The sequence below is a fragment of the Astatotilapia calliptera genome, chromosome 12 (genome assembly GCF_900246225.1).
Source record: "Astatotilapia calliptera chromosome 12, fAstCal1.2, whole genome shotgun sequence".
Lineage (NCBI taxonomy): Eukaryota > Metazoa > Chordata > Actinopteri > Cichliformes > Cichlidae > Astatotilapia > Astatotilapia calliptera.
In genome coordinates this window covers 15092737-15114733 of record NC_039313.1, presented here as the reverse complement: position 1 = coordinate 15114733, position 21997 = coordinate 15092737, and the positions used below count along the sequence as shown (strand labels likewise).

At 40.2% G+C, this 21997-nt stretch overlaps 2 protein-coding genes across 7 annotated transcripts in view; both read left to right on the top strand.

The window, feature by feature from the left end:
• trim36 (tripartite motif containing 36) overlaps window positions 1–18689 on the top strand; it is a 32855-nt gene extending 14166 nt beyond the window's left edge. For all 4 annotated transcript variants that reach the window (XM_026187546.1, XM_026187542.1, XM_026187543.1 and 1 more), the window contains 10 exons: window positions 822–968; window positions 2103–2198; window positions 3587–3724; window positions 3884–3999; window positions 5053–5174; window positions 10539–10656; window positions 10748–10953; window positions 14399–14582; window positions 14800–14913; window positions 15332–18689. In XM_026187546.1, coding sequence (XP_026043331.1) covers window positions 822–968; window positions 2103–2198; window positions 3587–3724; window positions 3884–3999; window positions 5053–5174; window positions 10539–10656; window positions 10748–10953; window positions 14399–14582; window positions 14800–14913; window positions 15332–15701 — 1611 coding nt within the window. In that variant the 3' untranslated portion in view covers window positions 15702–18689. The remainder of the gene's footprint in view (window positions 1–821; window positions 969–2102; window positions 2199–3586; window positions 3725–3883; window positions 4000–5052; window positions 5175–10538; window positions 10657–10747; window positions 10954–14398; window positions 14583–14799; window positions 14914–15331) is intronic.
• Window positions 18690–19999: 1310 nt separating this feature from the next.
• ccser1 (coiled-coil serine-rich protein 1) overlaps window positions 20000–21997 on the top strand; it is a 127300-nt gene continuing 125302 nt past the window's right edge. Inside the window, exon 1 of one of the 3 annotated variants that reach the window (XM_026188367.1) lies at window positions 20000–20217. The gene's annotated coding sequence lies outside the window, so the exon portion shown is untranslated. Of the gene's footprint in view, window positions 20218–21254; window positions 21435–21997 lie in introns of those variants that run through there. The other 2 variants (XM_026188368.1, XM_026188369.1) reach the window with 2 other exon arrangements.

Here is a 21997-nt window from a genome sequence, read left to right as displayed (position 1 = left end):
TGCTTGTTCTCAGTGGGAATCTGACTGGACAGAGGACCTAAGATGATGTGCTCCTACCTGTACTTATGCCCTGTGGATGTTTGTTTGTTTTTGTTTTTTTTGGGGTTTTTCTTTTTTAATAGTGGGACCGTGCCAGAGTAGCATAGACCTTTCTGGATCAGGACATATCTACAGACTTCCCTGGCTAGCATTTAGACCCCATATGTCTCCTGTTAAATGTGACCTGGACATTCTGGGTTAATGTATTCATCGGAGCAAGCTGCAATCATCCAGGAAAGGGGAACAGTTCCTCAGCAATAGAGCTGGAGTCCTGTTTGGGTCAAGCCAGAGCTTGTTTCAAATGTCTATACATTCCTATTGTGTAGTGTTTGTCTAGAATGTCCATTGGAAACAAACTTTTCTCTTTTTGGTTTTTGTGTATTTGTTGCATTCCATGTTCATTGAGGAGTGGTGTATCTGCTGTTTTGGCCTCTGATGAGGATCTTGGCATTTGGAGCGCTGATTTGAGTTCTATTTTAAGACCCATCAGGAAATGGTTCATCGAGCTGTCTACCACCTTTTTTTTTTTTTTTTCTTTTTTTTTTTTTTTTTTTTTTAAATGGCTTTAGCTCATCTTCCTGTTTCACTTCATTTGTCAACATTTTATCAACACTGTGTAGCTCTATGCAGTCTAACACAGTGCAGTTTAATGTGTACATGCGTTCTTTGGATTAATTTTAAGTCCTTGTTTTTCAGAGCTTATGTAACTGGGACTTAAGTGGTACTTGTGACAAAGTGAGTCCTCGGGGGCGATAATTTATGTTTTCTCCTTAATCTCGCAGGTTCTCATGTGCCCAGAGCACGAGATGGAGAAGGTGAACATGTACTGTGAGGTCTGCAGGCGTCCCGTGTGTCACTTGTGCAAGCTTGGAGGATCCCATGCTAACCACAAAGTCACCTCCATGGGCAGTGCATACAAGATCCTCAAGGTAACACATTCAGACCTTTTCTTTTTTTTTTTTTCTCTTCTCTCCCCCACACAGTCAGTACACTTTAAATTGTATTATTTAAAAACTGGTAATGACTAGGTAAACTGTAGTGAAAGATAAAACGAATGATTTGAGGTTTTGAGAATCCTTTAAGGGCAGATTGTTGTGCAGAAGTTTGGTGCTAGCATAATTGGACTCAAGTAAAAGCCTTTTGTCCACGCTCCCCGTCATCGCTGAAGTATGCAACAAAAGAAGTTCAGAGGCAGCTTTTTTCTGTAGTGGGCCACACACCGACTTGTTCCTGGATTTCATCTCCTCTGCTGTTGTAATATTAATGCTTGACCTGTTCCAGTGCTAGCAAGCACACTGTAGATGTCAGTCACTGTTTGGAAACTTAAACCCAGGCTGGCTAATTGAGTTCAAACTCCTCTTGAGAGCTTTCCCTTTCACCATGATTACCTTTAATTCATTTTAGTGTTTTGTTTAGTTCACGTGGAGACGAAAATGTCATGAGATTGTGTTGGCAGCTGCTGTCACAGCAACCACACACTCCTAAAGCACAATGAGGCTATCAGCAGAATAGGTTTTAATTAAAATGCATTTAATAGTAATTGTTTTGTTGGCCTGAACGTCATCCTGCTTAGAGGGATTTATTTAACAGGGCTTAGCAAGTCGAGGCAGATTTTGTGAAATTCTATATGCTGGTTTTTGTGGATACAAACATATTGGTGTTTAATATTTAATGAGACCATTTGTTCCATGTGATTTTTGTGTGCTCTGCCTTTGAGTTCTTGGGAGGAGTATCAGATGTCCTGATCAGTCCCAGAAACCTATGTCAGTTATAATTTCTTTGAACAGAAGTGCAGCGTCACTGTGTCCGGAGATGTCCATCAGTAATAAACTGATATATTGGACCCCTGTTTTTGATGAACGTCTCAAACTACAAAACCTTTTCTTTTTTTAAAGTGGTGCCTGTTACGGTTTTCTTTCCCAGAAAATGTATTTTAAGGTTGTGTTATTAGTCTCATGCCTTGTGTATGTGCCAGCAAGTATAAGGCTCTGTGAAGCTCACTGTAAATACTGAAATGCTGCTCACTTTTTCTTTTTTTTTTTCTCTCCTTCCTCCCTCCCCAGGAGAAGCTGGCCAAGAGTATCCATTACCTCATCAGCAAAGAGGACCAGGTCAGGACTCAGATTACTGAGCTTGAGGTGCTCATCAATAAGACTGAGGTGAGAGAGCTGACTCATGCTGCTGTATCTCTCACATCCTTTGATGTTACTGTATGCTCTGCAGACTTTTTTTTTTTTTTTTTTTCCCTTAATCATCAGTTGTAGTCAGAGGCAAAAGACCTGATTTGATTTAGTTTAACTTGGACTCGAAAGACCTGGAATTGGGTTATGGTTATTGCATCATCTCTGAGGTTCTTTGACCGTCAAAGTGCACACAAAATGTCCATATCAACAATTCCGACTTTATCATCTTCTGCAAAATCCCTGGACGGTGTTAAATCTATAAGGAGCAGAAGGTGGCTACATGGTGCAGTGGTTGACTCACTCACTTACTTACTTGTTAAAGATGCTGGGAGGAGAGGAGAACAAATTTGGATCCTGGATAAATTGGCAAAGTTGCATCAGGAAGGCCATGTGGTGTAAAATCTGTGCCAAGTCAAACATGTAGATCTGGCCACTGTGGTGACCCAATGAGGAAGCAGCTGAAAGAATCTGTAACTCAGGATGGAATAAAAGGGCCGGTTATCACTATACTGCTTTTTATCACATTTATGAAGGTATTATGAACTTTGTTCACACTTTTAGCATTCCTCTAATCAGTTTGTGCCAATAAAGCTGCTCCTCCTTCTTGAGGAGAAGGAGCAGCTTTATTCTGTCTAAACCTTTTTGAATCTAGTCAAATTGAAAATAAGATGGTGCAAAACAAATGCATCTGTTAATTCCCGTTGATAGCTGCAGAAAAGAAATTTTAATACGGCTCAGTAGAAAGCAGCCTGAGTCGAACAGTTACAGTCTTTGTAAGAGTAAGCAGCATCATTGAACAAGCAGTATGCAAACCACACAAACAAGGAAACGCAGGATTTGGTTCCCTCACGCAAGTCGGGGTTTTTAGTGTCTCAGCTGGTTCCTCTTTTACTTTGATGTTGGTCATAGATGGCGAGCGCTCAACATACCCACGCTTTCAGTTTTGTAAAGGGCACTGGGTGTGTGAGCAATAGGTGATTGTTATGCTTTTAATTTTTCATTTTGCAATTGATGCTTCTGTCTCATTGAGTATAAATGGGAGTGACTTTTTTATGTTGTTCAAAACTAAACAGAGGCCTTAATTCATTCATGTTTGCTACTTATGTGTCGAACAATGGCTTAGATGAGATGAGTTTAAAATGTTGAATGTCTGCAGCTGAATTACAATAAAATGAAATGCGTACCGTCAAGGTTCATTCAACAGTCTCGAGTGGAAAAAGTGAGGAATCGATGCCCACTGCTTTGTTTTAAATGATCATAGTGGCAATGACTTGCACTCTGGCTGGCTTAAAGAAATGTCTGCTTATTGCATCTAATGAATACTGTTAGTTTAAGATGATGAGAAACTTGTCTTTTTCTTAAAGGAAAATGGCCAGTTAGCAGAGCGTCAAGCCAACGAGCACTTTGAGCGTCTGTTTGAGACTCTGCAAGAGAGAAAATCTGAGATGCTGAGGTCAATCGAGCAGTCTCGTAACCGTCGCATGGAGCAGCTCAGAGGCCAGGTGAGACTTTGATTTCTCTATCTCATGCGTCATATTTGCATGAAGTCCATAATAAGTACTTTGAACTTTTCTAGATGTTTAAAAACTAGCCTGACTTCTCAAGATGCTGTCACAATTGTAACAAACACTTATAACTGACTTATAAATGGTATTGCCCAGGTGGAAGAGTACCAAGGTATGCTGGAGAACAGTGGGTTGGTGGGCTATGCTCAGGAGGTGCTGAAGGAAACCGATCAATCCTGTTTTGTGCAGACTGCGAAGCAGCTGCATGTCAGGTATGCAAATTGGTGAGATATACATCTATATTTCATCTGTAGAGAGATTCACGTCCCTCAGCAGGTGCACATGGAATGGTTCAGAAACCAGAAAACTATAATCTTCACTACAGTCATCTGTTTAAAATGATAACATTTAGGATAAAAGTACAATAATAGAAATGATTGATAATGTAACAAAGCTTAGAGATGCAAATGGTGAGCAGTAAAAGCTGCCCGTATATAATCATCTGTATTATTCGTGAGGAAAGCTGCACTTTTGTGAAGGAATAGTTGAGCAGTGCACTTAAAGCAAATATGAGCTACAGAATTATGACGTTAAATACTGTCAAAGTGACAATTTATGAATAAAGTAACCAAGTATACATTCATTTTAAAAAATGAAGCTAAATATGATTGTTAGGGCTGTCCAACGATTACAATATTGAGTCGCATGACTGTGCATAGTTAATTAATCGCAAAAACTACAAATAACTTTAGCCTTTAGAGTTTGAAATCTGAACTGAATCATTAGTTTTTATTATTCTCTGGATGCCATAAGCAGGATTTTGTCTATGTTAGATTTGGTTTATTTTTGTGCTGCATTCAATCAGATTAAATGTTTGACTAAAATGTGTCACAAAGCCACGTGTTACTGAACCACAGGTTACCAAACTCAAGGACAGTTTAAAGAAGACTTGTGCCACAGTGCCAAGTCAGTGCTGTGTATCTCAGTATCCTCTCCTTTAAGCTCACTAATTGATCTCCTTGAGCAGCTTTTGTAAGCTAGAACCTTTTTCTCTTACAGTCATGATAGGATGGTTTGTCCAGTTTACTCTTGACAAAGATTCAGCCTTTAATCCTTCATTGTGCTTATGAGAGACTGTATTAAAAATAGCCAGATGACCCCAGAGTACAGGACTGATTGAAAATACATTAGGGCAATGGAGGCACTCTGTCTGCTGTGAATAGTGTTGCTGTTTTGTGTCCTTACAGAAGTCTATAATTAAAAATCTTACCTTAATGATGAGGATTTTTTTATTTTATTTTTTTATTATTATTATTATGTTTTAGGATCCAGAAAGCCACAGAGTCTCTGAGGACCTTTCACCCTGCAGCTGACCCCTGCTTTGATGAGTTTGTCCTGGACACATCCAGAGAAGAAATGCTGCTTAAAGAGATGTGCTTTGGTGGAGGTAAATGATTTCAGAGTAAAGGCAACACTTGGGTTGGCAGAAATGTCATTTATTGAATCATTTCTGACTTAAACCCTGTTTCAGTTGACTTTGATGCACTAAAAGGTGAATCTGTTTACAGGATGGTTTGCAAATATTGTTTTCAGGGGTTTGGTGTGCTCAGTCAAACTCATTTCTGGAAAAACTGTGGTAAACAGCGAGCTGCTTTATCGTGCTCAGCTGGAAAAAGTGATCCCATCAGTTCATGAAAGAAAACATGGTGACATTTATGCTTCTATTCATCTGTGAGCATGAAGACCGGCTTTGTTTGTGGCTCGTCCAGATCATGACAAAATGTGGCAATATGATGTAGAGCCCTGCTGTTGTATTTCCTTACAAATCAAGTTGGTTAAAACTTGAATAAGTTAGTTTTTTGTTGTTGCATGCAGAGCCATTCAAACTGTGCTATGCTAAGAGGTCAGAGGTCATTTGTAGGCAACCAAAATGAGAGCCGTGACTACACAGATTGTGGATGTTGGTGGTTTGTTCTGGTCTGCTGATTTATAAAGGCGTTTACTCTGTCAGAAAGCTGCTCAGGTAGAAGTTTCCCAGGGCTGAGAATATATATGCTTTCTTCAACCTGCATTATTCTGACCTATTTCAGGTTTGTCTTCCCACAGCCTCAAAATAATGAGCAAACAGTAAGTCATAGCAGACTGATCTCAAAGCAAGACCATAAAGCGCTCAAACAAAAAATGTCTTAAATATCTGATCAAGGTACGTAACTGTTCATTATCTAACAAGCTATGTGTACTTAACCTCTCTATATTGATTTGACAGATTTGTTTTTAAATCTGTTCACCCGTTTTGAGACTCAAAGGTCTGTGAAGGAGTGACCTGGATTATTTAAAGTGCATCCAGGTTATTGTGCAGGTTGCAAAAATGTCCTGCTAAGGAACTGCAAGTCATCACAAGCTCACTGAAAGGCCGGTCAGAGGCAACGCTAGAACCTTAAAAGATGATGCTCTTTGACATTTATCTGACACACAATATGTGAAGAAAAACTGGAGAAGCTACTCCGGCCTCAACTGCTACATCGAATCGCACTCCAAACTCAAATTCTGGTTCAACCCCATACGTTTCAGTCAGTCGTCCTAATTTATACAATTTACATCAGTATATCCAGAGATTTGAAAAAGCAAAGGGGACATCTTTGGCTTCAATGCCTCCCTCGAACTGTCACTAAAACTGAAGGAATGGAAAAGTGACACGGGTGTCACCTAGGAACCCAGTCTCCTGTTTATAAGAAGGCCCAGCTCCAGGCATTTGGCTCCAATCATAGACATGCCCAGGGAGACTAGTTGTATAATTGAAACAGCCTGTGTATCTGAGCAGTAAATGGTTAATAGACTGGTACTTGTATAACACTGTTTTACTCGTACTGAAGACTAGAAGCACTGCAAACTTGCATTCTTTCGAATGACCTCTGGTTGGGCAGAAAAAGTACTTCATACGCTGCAGGAAGGAGCGCTTTCGCAGATCATTCATCCCAACAGCAGTTACTCTATAACTCCTCAATCACAATGTCATAAGTCACTGGACATTGTGGAGATCCACAGTCACCACTTCATGCATAATGGACCTTCTATGTGTCTGGACATGTGCAGGTATATTTAGTGTGTAAGTGTGTGTACATGTCTGTACTTATACATATCAAATGACTTTTATTGTCACATCACATGTGCAGGTACATTGGTACAGCACGTGAGTGAAATTCTTGTGTGCGAGCTTCACAAGCAACAGAGTTGTGCAAAATACAATAATGTAAACAAGCAAAATACAAGAATGGCTACATCTGAAACTAATAAATATATGTACAATATATAATAGTATATGCATTTCTGGATGTGTATACTAAATATTTTTGTGTGTGTGTACACATATTTTACAAATTAAATAGAGTAAACAATAAATAAAATATATAAAATAAATTAAATAAAATATACAGAGTGAGACATGTGCAAAACAGTGGCATTACTGTACAATATCTATGACTTCCATAGGAATAGTAGTGGTAGAATAGTTAACTTTATAGTTTGTCTTGCATATTTCCACAACCATATCCATAATCACATACTGGATGGTGTGTGTGTGTGTGTGTGTGGTGCATTATCTTACTTATTTTATATTTATTGGTATTTTATTTGTATGTTCCTTCTATCTATACCTGAGCTGAGTTAATGCAAAAATTTCCCCACTGTGGGATCAATAAAGTCTTGTCTTATACCTGATTTCTCAGAAACATACTTAATAGTTTTTGTATGCATATAATCATCTCTGGTTCTGTCAACTTTACAACTAGCCACATTTTATTTATTTAAAAGGAGAGAAAAAAAAAAAGCAGCCATCAAAGTGCTCAGACTGCACAGACCAATAGCTGTCGTCATGGTAGCCAGCTCAGACGTTGTCTGACTTTCCTTAATAATCAAATTGGAGTTCAACACAGCCATGTTGTGACTCATGCTTTGACATTTGGCTCTGTTTGGGAGAGGCTCATTCCTCATGCGCTTTACTTTCTTTAATCTAACTTGACAACTTAATACATATTAGTGACTGAGAGAAGGTGGTATTGATATTCTCCACCGCATATAGTGATGGTTAGTTGTGACAGGACTTTCAGTCATAGTTATGCAGTGACACTTGATTGGTGTTTGAGGCCATCCTGAAAACTGATAGCAGTTATTTGACAAGCTGCTTCGGTGGCAGTAAAGGCTTTAGCTCTGTCAGATGTTCTTTCAGACAAAGCGCTAGATGGTAAATATCGAGGGATTGAATGTTGATATTTATAGACAGCACTGAGGTCTCTCGGTGCTGTTCAGTGAAACGGCAACCGAACATTATTATTTAGTGCAACTAAATAGCTGGCATTTGTTCCAGTGACCGTTGGTGACATGAATTTGTGATTATGGGCTTTTGTTACTGCACTGAAGAGCAGCCCCGCTCGGTTTGTTGAAAATCAGTGATGTGAGACGTCTCAAAGGCTACCGCTGGCTCGGTGTAGACACTGAAAGAAAATGGTCTGTTTTTCTGTGACTCACGAAGAACGGTTGGATAACGATCTAGTTATTATCTCCTCTATAATCTGATTACAGGCCATCTTTAATTTACTGTGGTTAAAAACGATGGATACATAAAAATGTGTAGGAAAAGCTTTCTGTACAAAGGCCACAAGAGCAGAGAGCTGTGGATTCTGTTTTTTACAGGAGTAAAGGGGGGGAAGGTAATGCTGCTGGAAAACCTTTTTCTTTTTGAATAGTCAATGAAGCTGTTTAAAGACTTAAGCGAGTTTATATTTTTAAAGAAGTTACTTGCTTAGTCCTCAGCTTGATTTAAAAACGTCCTTTAAATTTCAGATTTGACTTTCTTTGTATAAAGTGTTGCCTGTGTAGCAGTGATGCATTTTCTTTTTTAGAAAAGTGCTGCATGCAGCAGTTTGGCGGCAGCCTTTTTAATCTAAAGGCCTGCAGGAGCCAGCTTAGTCCAAGCCTATGAGATAATAAGCTGTGAGTGCGCCTGTATACTGCAGTAATTACATTTAAGGAGGTTTAAAAATGACTGCATTATTGGTGGATCCTCTCCTTCATCCTTGTACTGTACTTGACTGCATTTTTAAAAACTTGAGACTGACAAGTGTTTTTTGTTCAGTGCTTGTCTCTTGTCCATGTTTTCTAGTGCACTCGTCATCCTTTGGATAACGATGCGTTTGTGCTCACTCCTTTTAACCCAGCTATGGCCATACTGTGGCGCATGAACCCCCCCAAAGGGAAAAAAAGCTCTGCTTAAGAGGATGTGAAAGACTGCTTTGTCTCAAGTGTAAATGCCCGTTTGTGGTCAGCTTCAAACTGGAGTTTCTGCTAAACATCAGACTATGATCAGAGGTCTCAACATTTCATGTCTCTTAAAGGATGTTTTTCATGTCAAAGCTTAAAGATTTTGAAGTGGGAGCTGTTGAAAGTCCAGTGCAGGGAGCAGGGGAATGATAAAGAATATGAGTCGGAGCAGCTCCCTGCAGTGTAAGCTGTAATGTACATGATCAATAGTGTTTCTTCCGAATCACTGAACGAGGGCTTCCTGCTGAGTTGGATGGCTGACTGCCCCGTTTGGTCCTCACTTATTTGAACAGGTGAAAACATAAAATTTTATTTGTCAGGGTAGCAGATGGCTTTGATTTTTTAAAAAAAAAAAAAAAAAAAGAGGGCCTGTGGTGGTTACTCTTTACTTTCCCTAGTTAATGCTAATCTACATTAAGAATGCTTAATACATTGTGCTTTAAGATTACACAAGCTCATAAAGGAGAGCTGCCTGGGAGAAGTAAATTGGGGACTCGGGATTAGCAAAGTGACTTTGAAAGCTTAACAGCAGTGGTGACACTGGTCAGTGAGGGGGATGTACTATTGTGGGGAAAAGATGACAAAAATGGGAAGGATTGAAAACTAGAAGGGGGGGGAAATATAACCAAAGGGATGAGGGGAACTCTCACTGGGAGGATGATGGAAGTATACAGAGAAATGCTTTGATCTTGGAGAGGAGCTGTGACCTACATGGATGCAGTAATTTGATTGTTTCTGGAGGAAATAAATTAGCTGAGGAGTGTAACTGAGGGAATCCTTCAAGGGGTTTGTCCTCTAGCATAAGCCAGAGGCAGTATATATATGTAGGTGAATGTAAAGCCATGGAGAGATGGGTTAACAACACAAGCAGGAAATTGAAATGACTGTTGAGAAAATGGATGGGGGAAAAACAAAGTGCAGTAAGGGAAAGAAGCTGAGTTGGGTGTAAGTGCATTTCCTGGCTGTGAGTCTGGGAAAAACTCTTAAGCTTCATTATGCAAGATAGTCCATTGTCCTGAGTGGATAGTCTTGATCCCGACAAAGCTAATCTTAGCTATACTTGCATTGCTTCATTTGCTTAAGCCCAAGCTATGTAGCTGAAATACAGGGCTCAGCGTGATTAGAATGAAAGTAATTTGGCTGCTATTGCTGTGTATTTTTATTTTCTTAAATTCATATGCGTCTTTCATCTCTTTAGGTGACTGTAAGTTGCTGTTATCTAAATAAAATTGAATGGTCTGTTGTCTTGCAAATCCTAAATCTTCCAGAACTACGGTCTGCCATGTGAGATTTGTTTTTAAATTTGGACAAAACAAGCTCTTCCCCAGATTTGTCATTGTTTTGAAAATCTTCATAACAGATGTTAAATGCTATATTTTACAGGCTTTCCTGGTTGCAGTTTGTTTACTTGTTGTTTGGCCTTAGTTGTTGTTTCACCTGATTATACTGACTGGTTCCTTTGCTCTATTCTTTACACTTTCTTCCTCTTCTCCAGTTCCAGACCCACCTCTGATTGACCTGTCCAATAGCAGAGTCTATAATGAGGCCTCAATCTGCTGGAGGCTCTCTGATGACCACCTACCTACTGATCACCACATGCTTGAGTACCGCAGGTGAGTGCAAGCATGACTTTGGGAGTAGAGGGATGTGTAGCGCCACGGATGAGTTGCAGATACTTGAAGGAGAAATATAATTTTTCTCCAGACTTGGAGGCCCAGGCCAGTCCCCATCCCAGGAAGATGGTGAGGACAATGGTGTCTGGAGGGCCACAGACAGAGTGTACGGCCCCAGCACCGTGGTGTGTGACCTGGAGCCTGACAGTCTGTACTCCTTCAGAGTACGAAGCTGCAGGAACTCCATGTTCAGCCCCTACAGTCCTGAGGTCACCTTCCACACGCCACCTGCACCCGGTAAGCCTGAGACGCATGATTTATTCCAATTAGTTAAAAATTAGTTGCATTTCCCCTTCAATCCTGTGTTGGTTCTTCTGCTGGAGACGGAAGAGTAAAAGTGTTAAAGAATGTGGTGACTTACTCAATTCAAGCTGTTGTTTGTTGTTGATGCTGAGCTCATTAATGACTTGCCACGCTGACTACTGGAGGACCAACCCCTGTTATTGGGCCTCTTTCTGGCAGCAGCTAAGCTTTTTCTATCCCCTCTAGTTCTCAAAGCACGTCTGTGCTGAATGCTGTGCTCGACTTTAGGGAGATTATAAAATGATGGATGCTCCACTGTTTTTAAAACATTTTTGAATTTCCTTACAGCATGCAGGATGGAGGTAATGAAGCAGAGTGGTGGTGCAGTTTATCACCATAGTAATGGCTTTTGTTTCAGATTGCTGAAACCAATATAGCTTTTGTCTGTGTGCGTGGGAGTGGATGGCATGTCAGCTTGGAGAAGAAACCTGCAGTTGCATCTGTTGCTGGCATTCTTAAGCTTTCCTCAAAGATGCAAGGTGGAATTCATTAAAAAGGATTATCATTTCCAGCCATCTGCTGGGCTTGAATTCAAATGGAGCCTTCCCAGTAAGGGACTGTATCACTTTGATTTACATCCTGCTTGGAAGGTGTTAGTCTCCTCACTTTGGGCTGTTTTCTCTGGGTGTATGCTATAATTTCAGGAGGTTTGCAGAGCCTTTTTTGTAATGAGTCATCCTTAAAATCTGATAATCTCCAGGCTCCACCACTCCGTCATGCCAGGAGCCTGTATCAAAATCAGCTGTAAACATGTTGCATCCCCCTGTGATCTGATAGGCCTGCGTTTTGATTTGCGGATAAGTGTTGTTATTTGTGGTGTTTTGTTGTGCGATCGGAGCGTCCACATTCCTGTGCTGTCTGGTTCGTGTGAGTCTGAATGGATGGACTCTGTGTGCGTCAGTAATGAGGTGGAATTTCAAGCAAGGGAGGCAAAAATGCAAAAGACAAAACCTACACCCTTGTAGCTCCTGCAAGGAGCTGTTTATGATGTAACAGCTTCAGTTTAAGACAGCCTGATGTTCCTATGAGATGCTAACACTCTGCCCCCAGCCAAGCAGGTGACTGACATGTCAATGTTTGACATGTCAGTCACCTGCTTGGCTTAAACTTGGCTTGGCTTAAACTTTGCCTGTTCTAAGTGCTCATAAGTTGATATTTACATGAATTTGATTTAAAATGATTATTAAAAAATGGTTACCTGGAAACTAATTTCAAGCTGCATAAATTGTATGAGCTATCGTTTCTTTAAAGATTTAATAAATGGATGGTAGCATCCATGTTTTATTAGGAATTTTGAATAATGCTTCCATCCAGTGTTGTTCCTATTTGCCCCCTGGCTGTGGCAAGAAAAATGCAGACGGGCCTGTCGGACATCTAGCTTCAGGAGCAAAAGCATAAAATATCTGTAAACCAATGACATGATTGTTGTTCTTAGCAAACCTGACTTGTCAGTATTTTTTACCTGGTTACTCATCAGTGTTGCATCATATTTTTAAAGGAGGATGAGCCATTGACACCAGTTACAGAACCTGTTTATTAATAAAAATTTACTTATGTTGATTTATGATTCAACTGTTTAGTGAGATCAGGGAAACCTTAGACCCACTGATACCCAGATCGATAACAAACATAATAATTGGTCATTGATTGGAAGTAGTGGAAATAAGTTTTTACATTTTTACTTAACTGAGTTTTCTAATTAAATCGACTTGGGGAAAAATAAGAAATCCAGTCTGAGACATGGGTTCTTGCACCTGCCTTATGTATCGAGGGAGTTGCAGCTGTTATGTTCTGCAATATTTCCTCCGTATCTTCCACTAAAACTGTACTTAATGAGGACAGCACAAACTGTTTCTTTAGAAATGGTATGGACAAGCACAAAGCATATTGGCCCTTTTTTTTTTTTTTTTTTTTTTCCCCTCCCCATTATGGGGTGCTGCATTCTTTAGGGCTGGAAGAACAGATGGTGGTTTCAGAATCTGGGTTAGAGAAGGTGTGGAGGAGGGAGGGGGGGAAGGATTTGTACTAATGGTTAAAGATGACCATTTATGTCAGGCAAATTCCTCAACCCCCCCCCCCCCCCCCCCCCCCCCATGATGTCACATTCATTGTTGACGTTACAGTACAAATAGTTGCTGAGGACTTGTAATACCGCAGTCAAATTTAACAGATGGTCTCCTGATGCTTCTGACTCATGCATCCAATGTCTGGAGGGAAAAGTCACCCTGTGTCACTGTGTATGTGGAATCAGTAGTTCAAATAATGTCAGATGTAAATATCTGATATCGTGTGTGTGTGTGTGTGTGTGTGTGTGTGTGTAATGGATGTATAGTCTACAGACTGTCTTTAGTTTTTAACCCCTCAGCCATTAAAGGCTATGGTATTGCAGTCGGTGGATGGGTGGGAAACATGGACACTCAGGTTTGTGAATGCGATAACTTGAAAATGAAGCAACACAGAACCTTTTATAAGTTGATACCGTGGGCATTTCTATTGCAAGTCTTGGACAAATCTGCATCTCAGTGAACTTGAGGCTAAGGTCAGATGTTTAGAATCTGAAAGTTTAGTGAATGCGATAACTAGACAAGGATTTCACCTAGGGGTTTGAACTTTTGGTGTATAACCCTTTAGTGGAATTTCTTGGATGTCAGGGTGCACAGAGAATATTGAATTCTTTATATAAAATCTAAAGAATGGAAACAGCTCAGGTCACTTTGTATCGCTGATGTTGAAATATGTATGCAAAGTTTATCATACTTGAAAATGGGAATCTACCAGCTTGTGTGCAATATTTGAAACAAATGCAAAGCTAAATAAGACTGCATAAAACTCCTGTCTCGTTGTCTTTTCACACGTTGGGTTAGCTTATACAAACATGATCATCATGCCCTAGTTGTTTAAAGGACTTCCCTAGACGCATGCTAATTAACTAGGTTTTCCCCAGTGTAGGCCTCAGATTGGAGAGAATGGCTGAGTGAACCGGCATAATCATGTTAGCTTATATGTATCCTGGTGCATGGTAATCATGGCCTTTGGCCTTCAGACTATTTATAGAATACATTTGCAGCCAGATGAGAAATATAGGACATGGTTTCATTAGACTTCTCTGTCATGGTGTTATGATGATGGTGGTACTTGTAGTTCTTTATGTACATTTTAAGATTGTATTATAGCACCCTCTTGTGTCAGTCTTTGTCACTTACCCAGTAACAGAATAGAGAAAATATTCCCTTTTACGTGAGCTAAATGCTCAATAAGGACTCTTCTGAAACTGGGTCTGTTTGTCCCATTCATATTTCTGATTTCCATGTACTCCTCTTTGTTCACCCTTTTTATGTCCCGCTTATCTAATTCTTCTATTCTGTCTTTTTGCATGCAGTGTTTGGTTTCCTGTTCAGTGACAAGTGTGGATTCAGCACGGAGAGGCTCATTCTAAATAAGAGACGGGATACTGTGGAGAGCGTAGCTGGCATGGCCTTCCTGCTCGCAGCCGAACGTGTGCAGACAGGCAGCTACATTGGACTAGATTACATAATTGGGGACACGGGCATCTCTCAGGGAAGGTATGCAAAACACAAACAACCAACACTGGGACTTGATACAAAAATCTCACTGAGCAGTAGATTTTGTTTCGTCAGTGCAAAGTAGGTTTAATTGCAAAATCTTCTGCCAGTTCCCAGGTTTGGTACAAATGAGCCCATTAGTGAATGAATGGGCAAACTGGTCATCATAACCTCCTCTTTCTGAGGTGAAAAAATTGCATTTTTATTTTTTTTGCAGACATTACTGGGCCTTTAAGGTGGAACCATACTCCTACATGGTTAAAGTTGGCGTGGCCTCCGACACAAAGCTGATTGAATGGTTTCACAATCCGAGAGATACAAGCAGCCCAAGGTATGTGCAGCCATATCCCCCCCCCCCCCCCTTATGTTTCTATAATCTATAGGCATGTGGTCTACAGGTGACAAATCTAACCATAACAAATGCAGTATAGCGCCAAGTGTATTTGAGCCATACCTAATCCTGTGACGCAAGAGAACCAGTATAAACTCTTAAAGAGCTTATTGAGACGAAGCTTGGCCTTTTCAGCAAATTAGCCCATGTAAAGGAGAACATTACATAATGCAAATAAATTTGACTTCTATGGTAATTATGTGACGCATGCAAATTGATAAGGACCAGGCAGTGTTCAGACAATGCTTAGATGAACTTATGAATTTCAGGCAACTGATCTGGAGGAAACATCTAATAAAGTTCTGCATAAACTTTCCAAGTGCAAAACAAATCTTTACCGGTACCTTCCTTTTACCAGGTATGACCACGACAGCGGGCACGACAGCGGCAGTGAAGATGCATGCTATGAGCTCTCCCAGCCCTTCACCCTCGTCACCTTGGGCATGGGCAAACTCATCATCCCGAAGTCTTCTTCAACGTCTAGCTCTTCCACAGCAAACGCACAGTCAGCTGACCCCGGCAGCCGCATCCTTCCTATGCCCCAGCGCTTGGGCATATGCCTTGATTATGACGCGTGCCGAGTGTATTTTTACGACGCCGACACTATGAGGTGCCTTTACGAGAGGCAGGTGGATTGTTCGGGAACAATGTATCCGGCTTTTGGCCTCATGGGCAGCGGCAAGGTTCAGCTGGAAGAGTTCCTAGCCAGTAAGAGACTGGCCTTCTAAGGAGTGCATTAAGCCTGGAATCCATTTCATCTTTAGTGTGTTCTGGGAAGAACAGGTTTTATTGACAGGGTGATGGAATACAATTCAGACCATTTTTGAAGGTCAAATCAGGCAGATGTGATTAGGGCACTTGGTCCTAATGTGGAAATGGGATCCCTGCCAGGGACTGCCCCCCCCCCCCAGTATTGGCATGTATAGTGTATTACCCACACGAAGATAATTACGCTGAGTATCAGTGTCTGCATACAGAGGTCTTCGGTAGTCCGTATAGATGTAAAAGGTCTTCTCCATATACCAAAGTCTCTGGATCTGGTAATTGTATTGGACCTGGTTTTATGATGAACTGCTCAAACTGAGTCTTTTAACATTAAACGCCTTCGATCTTCCTTATTTTTTTTTTTTTCTTTTTTCAGGTTTCGGTTTAAATAGTGTTTGTTTCAATTAGTGGGTGGTTTGTATTTGCTTGTTTTCTGTAACCATTTACGTTAAGGTAGCAGCATAGGTGTAGATATATTAGTGGACCTGAGAGCCTGGTAGCTAACTGAAGCTAGCGCCTTTGTGCCTTTTTTTTTTTTTTTTTTTTTGAAGAAATGGATGAATTAGTTCTCTCTAGCAACCAGATGTTGACATTAAATACTGGATGTGAGGATTTGGTGTCGGTACAGTTGGATCAGACACTGGCCTCGTAGATATTAGAACTTATTTACTCTTTGTCACAAACGCTACTCCTCCTCACACTTATGTTTAGCTGTTTTTGCACAATAAAATGAGTCTTGCACAATAAATTTTAGTCTTCACAGCTGGATCACTACTTAGCGTAAACGTTGCCGATATACAGCTATCAGTACACTCTCACAGCTACCTTCACTAACAGATATAAACCCTGGAGTATTTACTGTGATTTGAGACTTTTTGTGTTTCCTGTTTTGTTTTTGTTTTTTTTGTTTTTTGTTTTTTTGCTTTCACTTCTGTTGCACAGCACAATTTGACTTTAAACACCATAAAACTGTCAAGGTATCAGAACACCAGGTGCTTACTGTTTGACAGCTGCAAAGTCACAAATGGCTCTTCACCACTGATGCAGTGCCAGTTCTACTTTGGTGCTTTTGAGAACCAGCATAAGCTTTGACATGTTTGATGCAAATGTTGCATGGCATTACATAAAAGTTGGGTCTTTTTTTTTTTTTTTTCAGCCTACATCTGTGAATCACCTAACTTTCTTGCAGTAGTGCCTTTTGTAGCCACTTACTATGAATCCAAACTTGGGGCTAGCTTTTAGGACCCAGTAGTGCTGTCTAATTCAAAGGCATGGAGCTAGTTGTAGACTAGGCACTGCTTTGGTGGAAATAAAGCATATTAGCCAAAGCTTTTTTTTGGTTCTGGTGCTGACTTGATTGCAACCCACATCTTTGTGGCCTCACAGCCTTTAGTTTCAGAAAAAAAAGACCTAGCTCTTCAGGTTCTTACAAAAAGTGCTATCACAAATTGCACTGTTTAGTAGCTATGCTGTGTAGCATGTGTCGCTATCAGATGCCAGAGTGGCTGATTGGTTTTTGTTTTTTTTCAAAGAGCACACTAGACTGTTCAATAGGAAACCACATTTGTTTTTTGTATACACGCATACTGTATGTGGTTGCACCTGGGTTTGCTTGTACATGTGTATATATATTTTGATTTCTGGAGGGTTAGGGTCGTCGGTGTGTGTGCGTTTTCTCAGGTTTCTGGCCTCGATTGAGGCTCAATGCTACCTACCTCTGTCCATCAGGCCTGGAAAACCTTAACTACTGTACCTTTCCTTACAGAAACTAGTTTGATTTGATTTACAGCTGTCCACCTAACAGTGCAGTATCTGCCTTCTTTCATGTCACGTAATAAGCTGATTGCTTGTGTTTGCTTTTTAATTCCATGTACAGTTTAATCAAGAGTATATTATTTTGGGTGAAATTAAGTACACAAATGTTCATATAATCGGTTGGTGTTTTGCTTGTAGATCACTTTTGATGGAAATTACTGTAAGCAGATGTTACCTGGTTCAGTTGCCTTTTTTGGGAGACATTCTTGTTTTGGGTCTTAAAAACATGAAATTTGCTGTTAATTTTATCTGGATAGAAATTTTTAGTCTCAAGGTGAAATATTTAATTTCTCTTATGGTGCAAAGTTTTATATATATATTTAATTTTTTTTTTAAATTCCCCCCCTTAAATGTTTATTTTCACTTGAGTCCTCAACATCTTTGTAAAACACTTCTATGCATTTATGAATTGGCAGTGCAGCTTTTATGTTTTATTTCCATCACAGAATGTATTCTTAATCACAGAACAAACTGAATGTCTTCAGGTTCTTAATTTTTTCCTGAGTATGTAGTTGTTCCACTTGAGGGTCACAGCACACTCATGTAGTTTATAGCATCCTGATACAAGACCTGTAATCGCAATACCACAGCTGACTCTACATTAAACTGCATCCTAAATAAGATTTTTTTTGTTTTTTGTTTTTTTTTTTGTTCTTTTTGCTTACAAATTTAGAACCAAATATTTTTGAAGGCTGGCTCTCAATCTAATTCCAAGCTAGCACTTTAAAAATCTGTAGCATGTCAGCAAATGTTTGGCTCTGCAGGCGTGTGTGTGTGTGTGTGTGTGTGTGTGTGTGTGTATAATGGGTGTGCAATATTATTGGGCTGCAGAACTGAAGAGAACACTAAAATTTGCACTGCTAACATTTTCTAGGTTTTGTGGTTTTAAGAAATTGGGCTTTAGCTTGATGCAAAGTAAATGTTGAAACTTTCTTTTGTAAGTGCAACACTGAGATTTTCTATCCTGTATATCGGTGACAGTGCATTTCTTTAGAGAACTGTATGTGGTGTGTAAATGGTGGATTTCTGTGTGTACCACGTTAAAGATTTGTCATACTTTGCTCTGATTCATGTAAAGGCTACACTTTAATTTCTTGTGTGGGGATTTCATGAAATAAAGGCTGTTTTTAAAAGCAGATTTTCTTGTGATCTTTATGTATTTATACAGCTGTGTGGTTACTTTTGTGCGTATTACAACTGCTGAATGAATCGAACATTGTTCCAGTTACCAGACTTAAAATGTTCTTAAGCATCATCACAAGTCCGGTTACAGTTAAGTCTTCATACTTTACAATCATACTGCAAACAAGATTTTATGTTAATCTAGATATAGTATGCATTGCAATCAACATTTGAGACTGAACCACAGAATTTGGATAGTACGGCCAGAATATGACAAACTTGAAACTATGGATCCATCATGCTCGTTGTGTTGGGGTTTCTCGGTCCACTTTGGGCCCTTAGTATCAGCTAAACATCACTTAGACACCAGTCTTATCAGAGTGTTATTGCTGACAATCTTTACGTCTTTATGGCCACATTTTAACCATTTTCTGATGTGTACATTTAATTTGAGCTTTGTGACAGAAACTTTGATGAAACTGGTTTCTTGAATGTGAAAATGAGGTAGCTGTACTCGAATGGCCTCCAGTCTCCAGATCTGTCCAACAGAGCGCCTTTGGAACGGGAGATTAACATCATACATGTGCAGCCGACAGATCTGCAGCAACTGTGCGCTGCTGTCATGTCAGTATGGACCAAAATCTCTCAAGGAACGTTTCCAGCACCTTGTTGAAGGTACACCACAAGAAATTAAAGCTCAGGTGTGTTTATTTAAAAAAAAAAAAAAAAAAAAAAAAAGTGTAACCCAGTACTAACAAGGTATGTGTCAGAGCCAGCATGTGTGAATCCTTTTGATAACCTGCACACTTTGGCCCACCCCTGATGATGATGATAATAATAATAACTGATCAGCTCATTCTCCAGTATTTAACAGTTTCACTTCTGAATTTTCAAGCAGGGCTGTATCCAAAGATGTACTGAAAATATATTTTTAGTGGCCTTTACCCTCATTTCGAAATGCTTTATTTTGTAAACGTCGTGCATTTCTCTTTTTTTCAGTCTTTTCTTTTGTCTTATCTGTGCAATGATACTTCAATTCCCATGTGTTAGCAATAATAAAATTGAAAAAACAAAACATAGCCTTCACATTTTAGCACACAAAAAATAACAAGTAGTCATTTAGGAAACCAGAACCCTGCAATCCTGGTATTTAGTGGTTTCTGACTATAAGGGCACACATCAGGATTCTTTTCTCTTTTTCTTGTGGTTGAATTCGCCAAAGAAAGACTGAATCGTCCAATCATCCACCTGCAGGAGGATGCTGGTCTGTGAGGGTATTGGAGGAGGAGGAGGAGGAGTACGGACGTCACGTTGTCCACGCTCGCTGCCCGTCGTCGCAACGCGGAAGCGACGAACGAGGAAAGGGCGAATCCACGTCACTGAGGTGTCATATTGGCGTCAGTGCAACACAAGGTGCTACCTATCCCAGATATTTTCATTCATGTAGGTTATAATAACTCGTATGACCACAAAGCGAAGGTATATCCATCTGTTTGTGCGCCGGAGGGGGGCCTCGGTGGAGACTCCGGGATTCCTCTGAAGGTAAAATACGCACATTTGTGTGTTTGTCCGCTACCTGCTAGCCAGCCTGACCGGAACCACCGGACGGAGCCTGCCGCTGTATTTCCTCCGGACGCCGCTGACCATTGCGGAGTAGAGAAAGCGATTCCCACTGCTTTACCGATTCAGCGTCGTGGTGGCGATTAGCGCCAGCACTTCAGTGTCCCGGTCTCGGTTAGCTAGTCGGGATTTAAGGCTTCACAAGGCTTCAGAGCGTTGTTGACGTTTTCGGTTTGACAGTTGTCGGCGCCCCGCTGAGGACCTGCTGGCTTCACTCATTTACATCCACAATTCTTATCTTAATGCAAATAATTTACAATCAGAAGCAGCTGCAGGCTGATTCACGGGCACAATAATAAATGAGCAGGGTGCTCTGAGCAGTTGTGAGAAGTGCAGGTTAAACTGTAACTACAGACGCTGAGGCCCATTCATTGTTGTGATTTTGAGCCCATCATCATCAGCAGCAGCAGATCTAAGAAGCATGTAATTCAGCAGAAGCTTAAAGGACCACGGCATTCATTGCTGGAGCTCATGAAAGCAGTTGTGAAATGCCTCCTGTGGCCTCAGGGTTATCTAACATCGCTGCTTCACCTTAATAGAAGCTTTATTATTGTGCGTGGTTGGCACACAGCGATGGTCTGTGTTGGTAGATGGAAAAATCCTTATTTTGGCATGATGTGCAGCACTGTTTACAACAATATTTTGTGATCATGGCTCCAGTGATCCCGGTGCAGTGTATCACACTCCTATAAAAATGTATGTAATAGAGTGTAAGTGTGTTGCGGCTGAACTGCTGGATATTACAGGGTTATTAAAGTGTTATAAGTTGCTTGTGAGTGACACAGTTATAACATCATTCTGTTGCTGTTCATTCAGTCGATTTGTTTGCTCACATATTACTTCTATGCTTCATTAATCCTTCAAGTTTCCTATATGTATCCTGTTTGCATTCTATCCACGATACACTCACATGTCTTCCCTATTTAAACATTTACTGTCCAAATATCAGGCTGACGTTTATATAACAAGTTGCTTAGTTTATGTTAGGATATGTTTGCAGACTGCACTTTACTAATCTTCCATTCACTCTAGCAATGGTGACGGATTACAGTTCTCAGTTCCATTCATGGTTAAATTGGCATCCTATCGCTTAAGATTGTTTTTTGTTTTCTCCACATGCCCTGGCTTGTGGGAAAGAGGTGTGTGCGTCTATTAAATATTATCAACACAGACAGTCAGAAGAAGCTAGATGAGATAGACTGATAAAAGACTAGTTATAACCTTGGCTGTATCACTAGATTATTTGTAATGTAGCACTATAGCTTGTAGTTCAAATCCAGTAGTATTTATGTTTTTCAGCATGGAGGTATTTGCTAAAAAATATGGGAATGTTTTTCTTTGATAACACTGTCTACAGCAGCATTGCAGCCTGCTTACTCCTTCTATGAAAACACACGCTTTTCAAATAGCACTCCTTCCCTGCAATCTTTCATTACATTGAATAGAAGAGTATGGTTTGCATTAACTCTAACATGTGGTTATGGTTTTCAAAATTATCGCACCCAGAACCTGTTTTATAGGAAACACCCATTTTTCACACCCTATACACACCTATTATTTCAAACCGATGATCATGTAGAGTATCAGTGTAAAATTACTCTGAGATGGGAGGGTGTCTTTGTGGCATTGTCTGCTGATTGTTAACTATTGTTGTAGGGTGTGTCGATAAGATGCCAAAAACCACAGAGCGCTGCATGAGTAA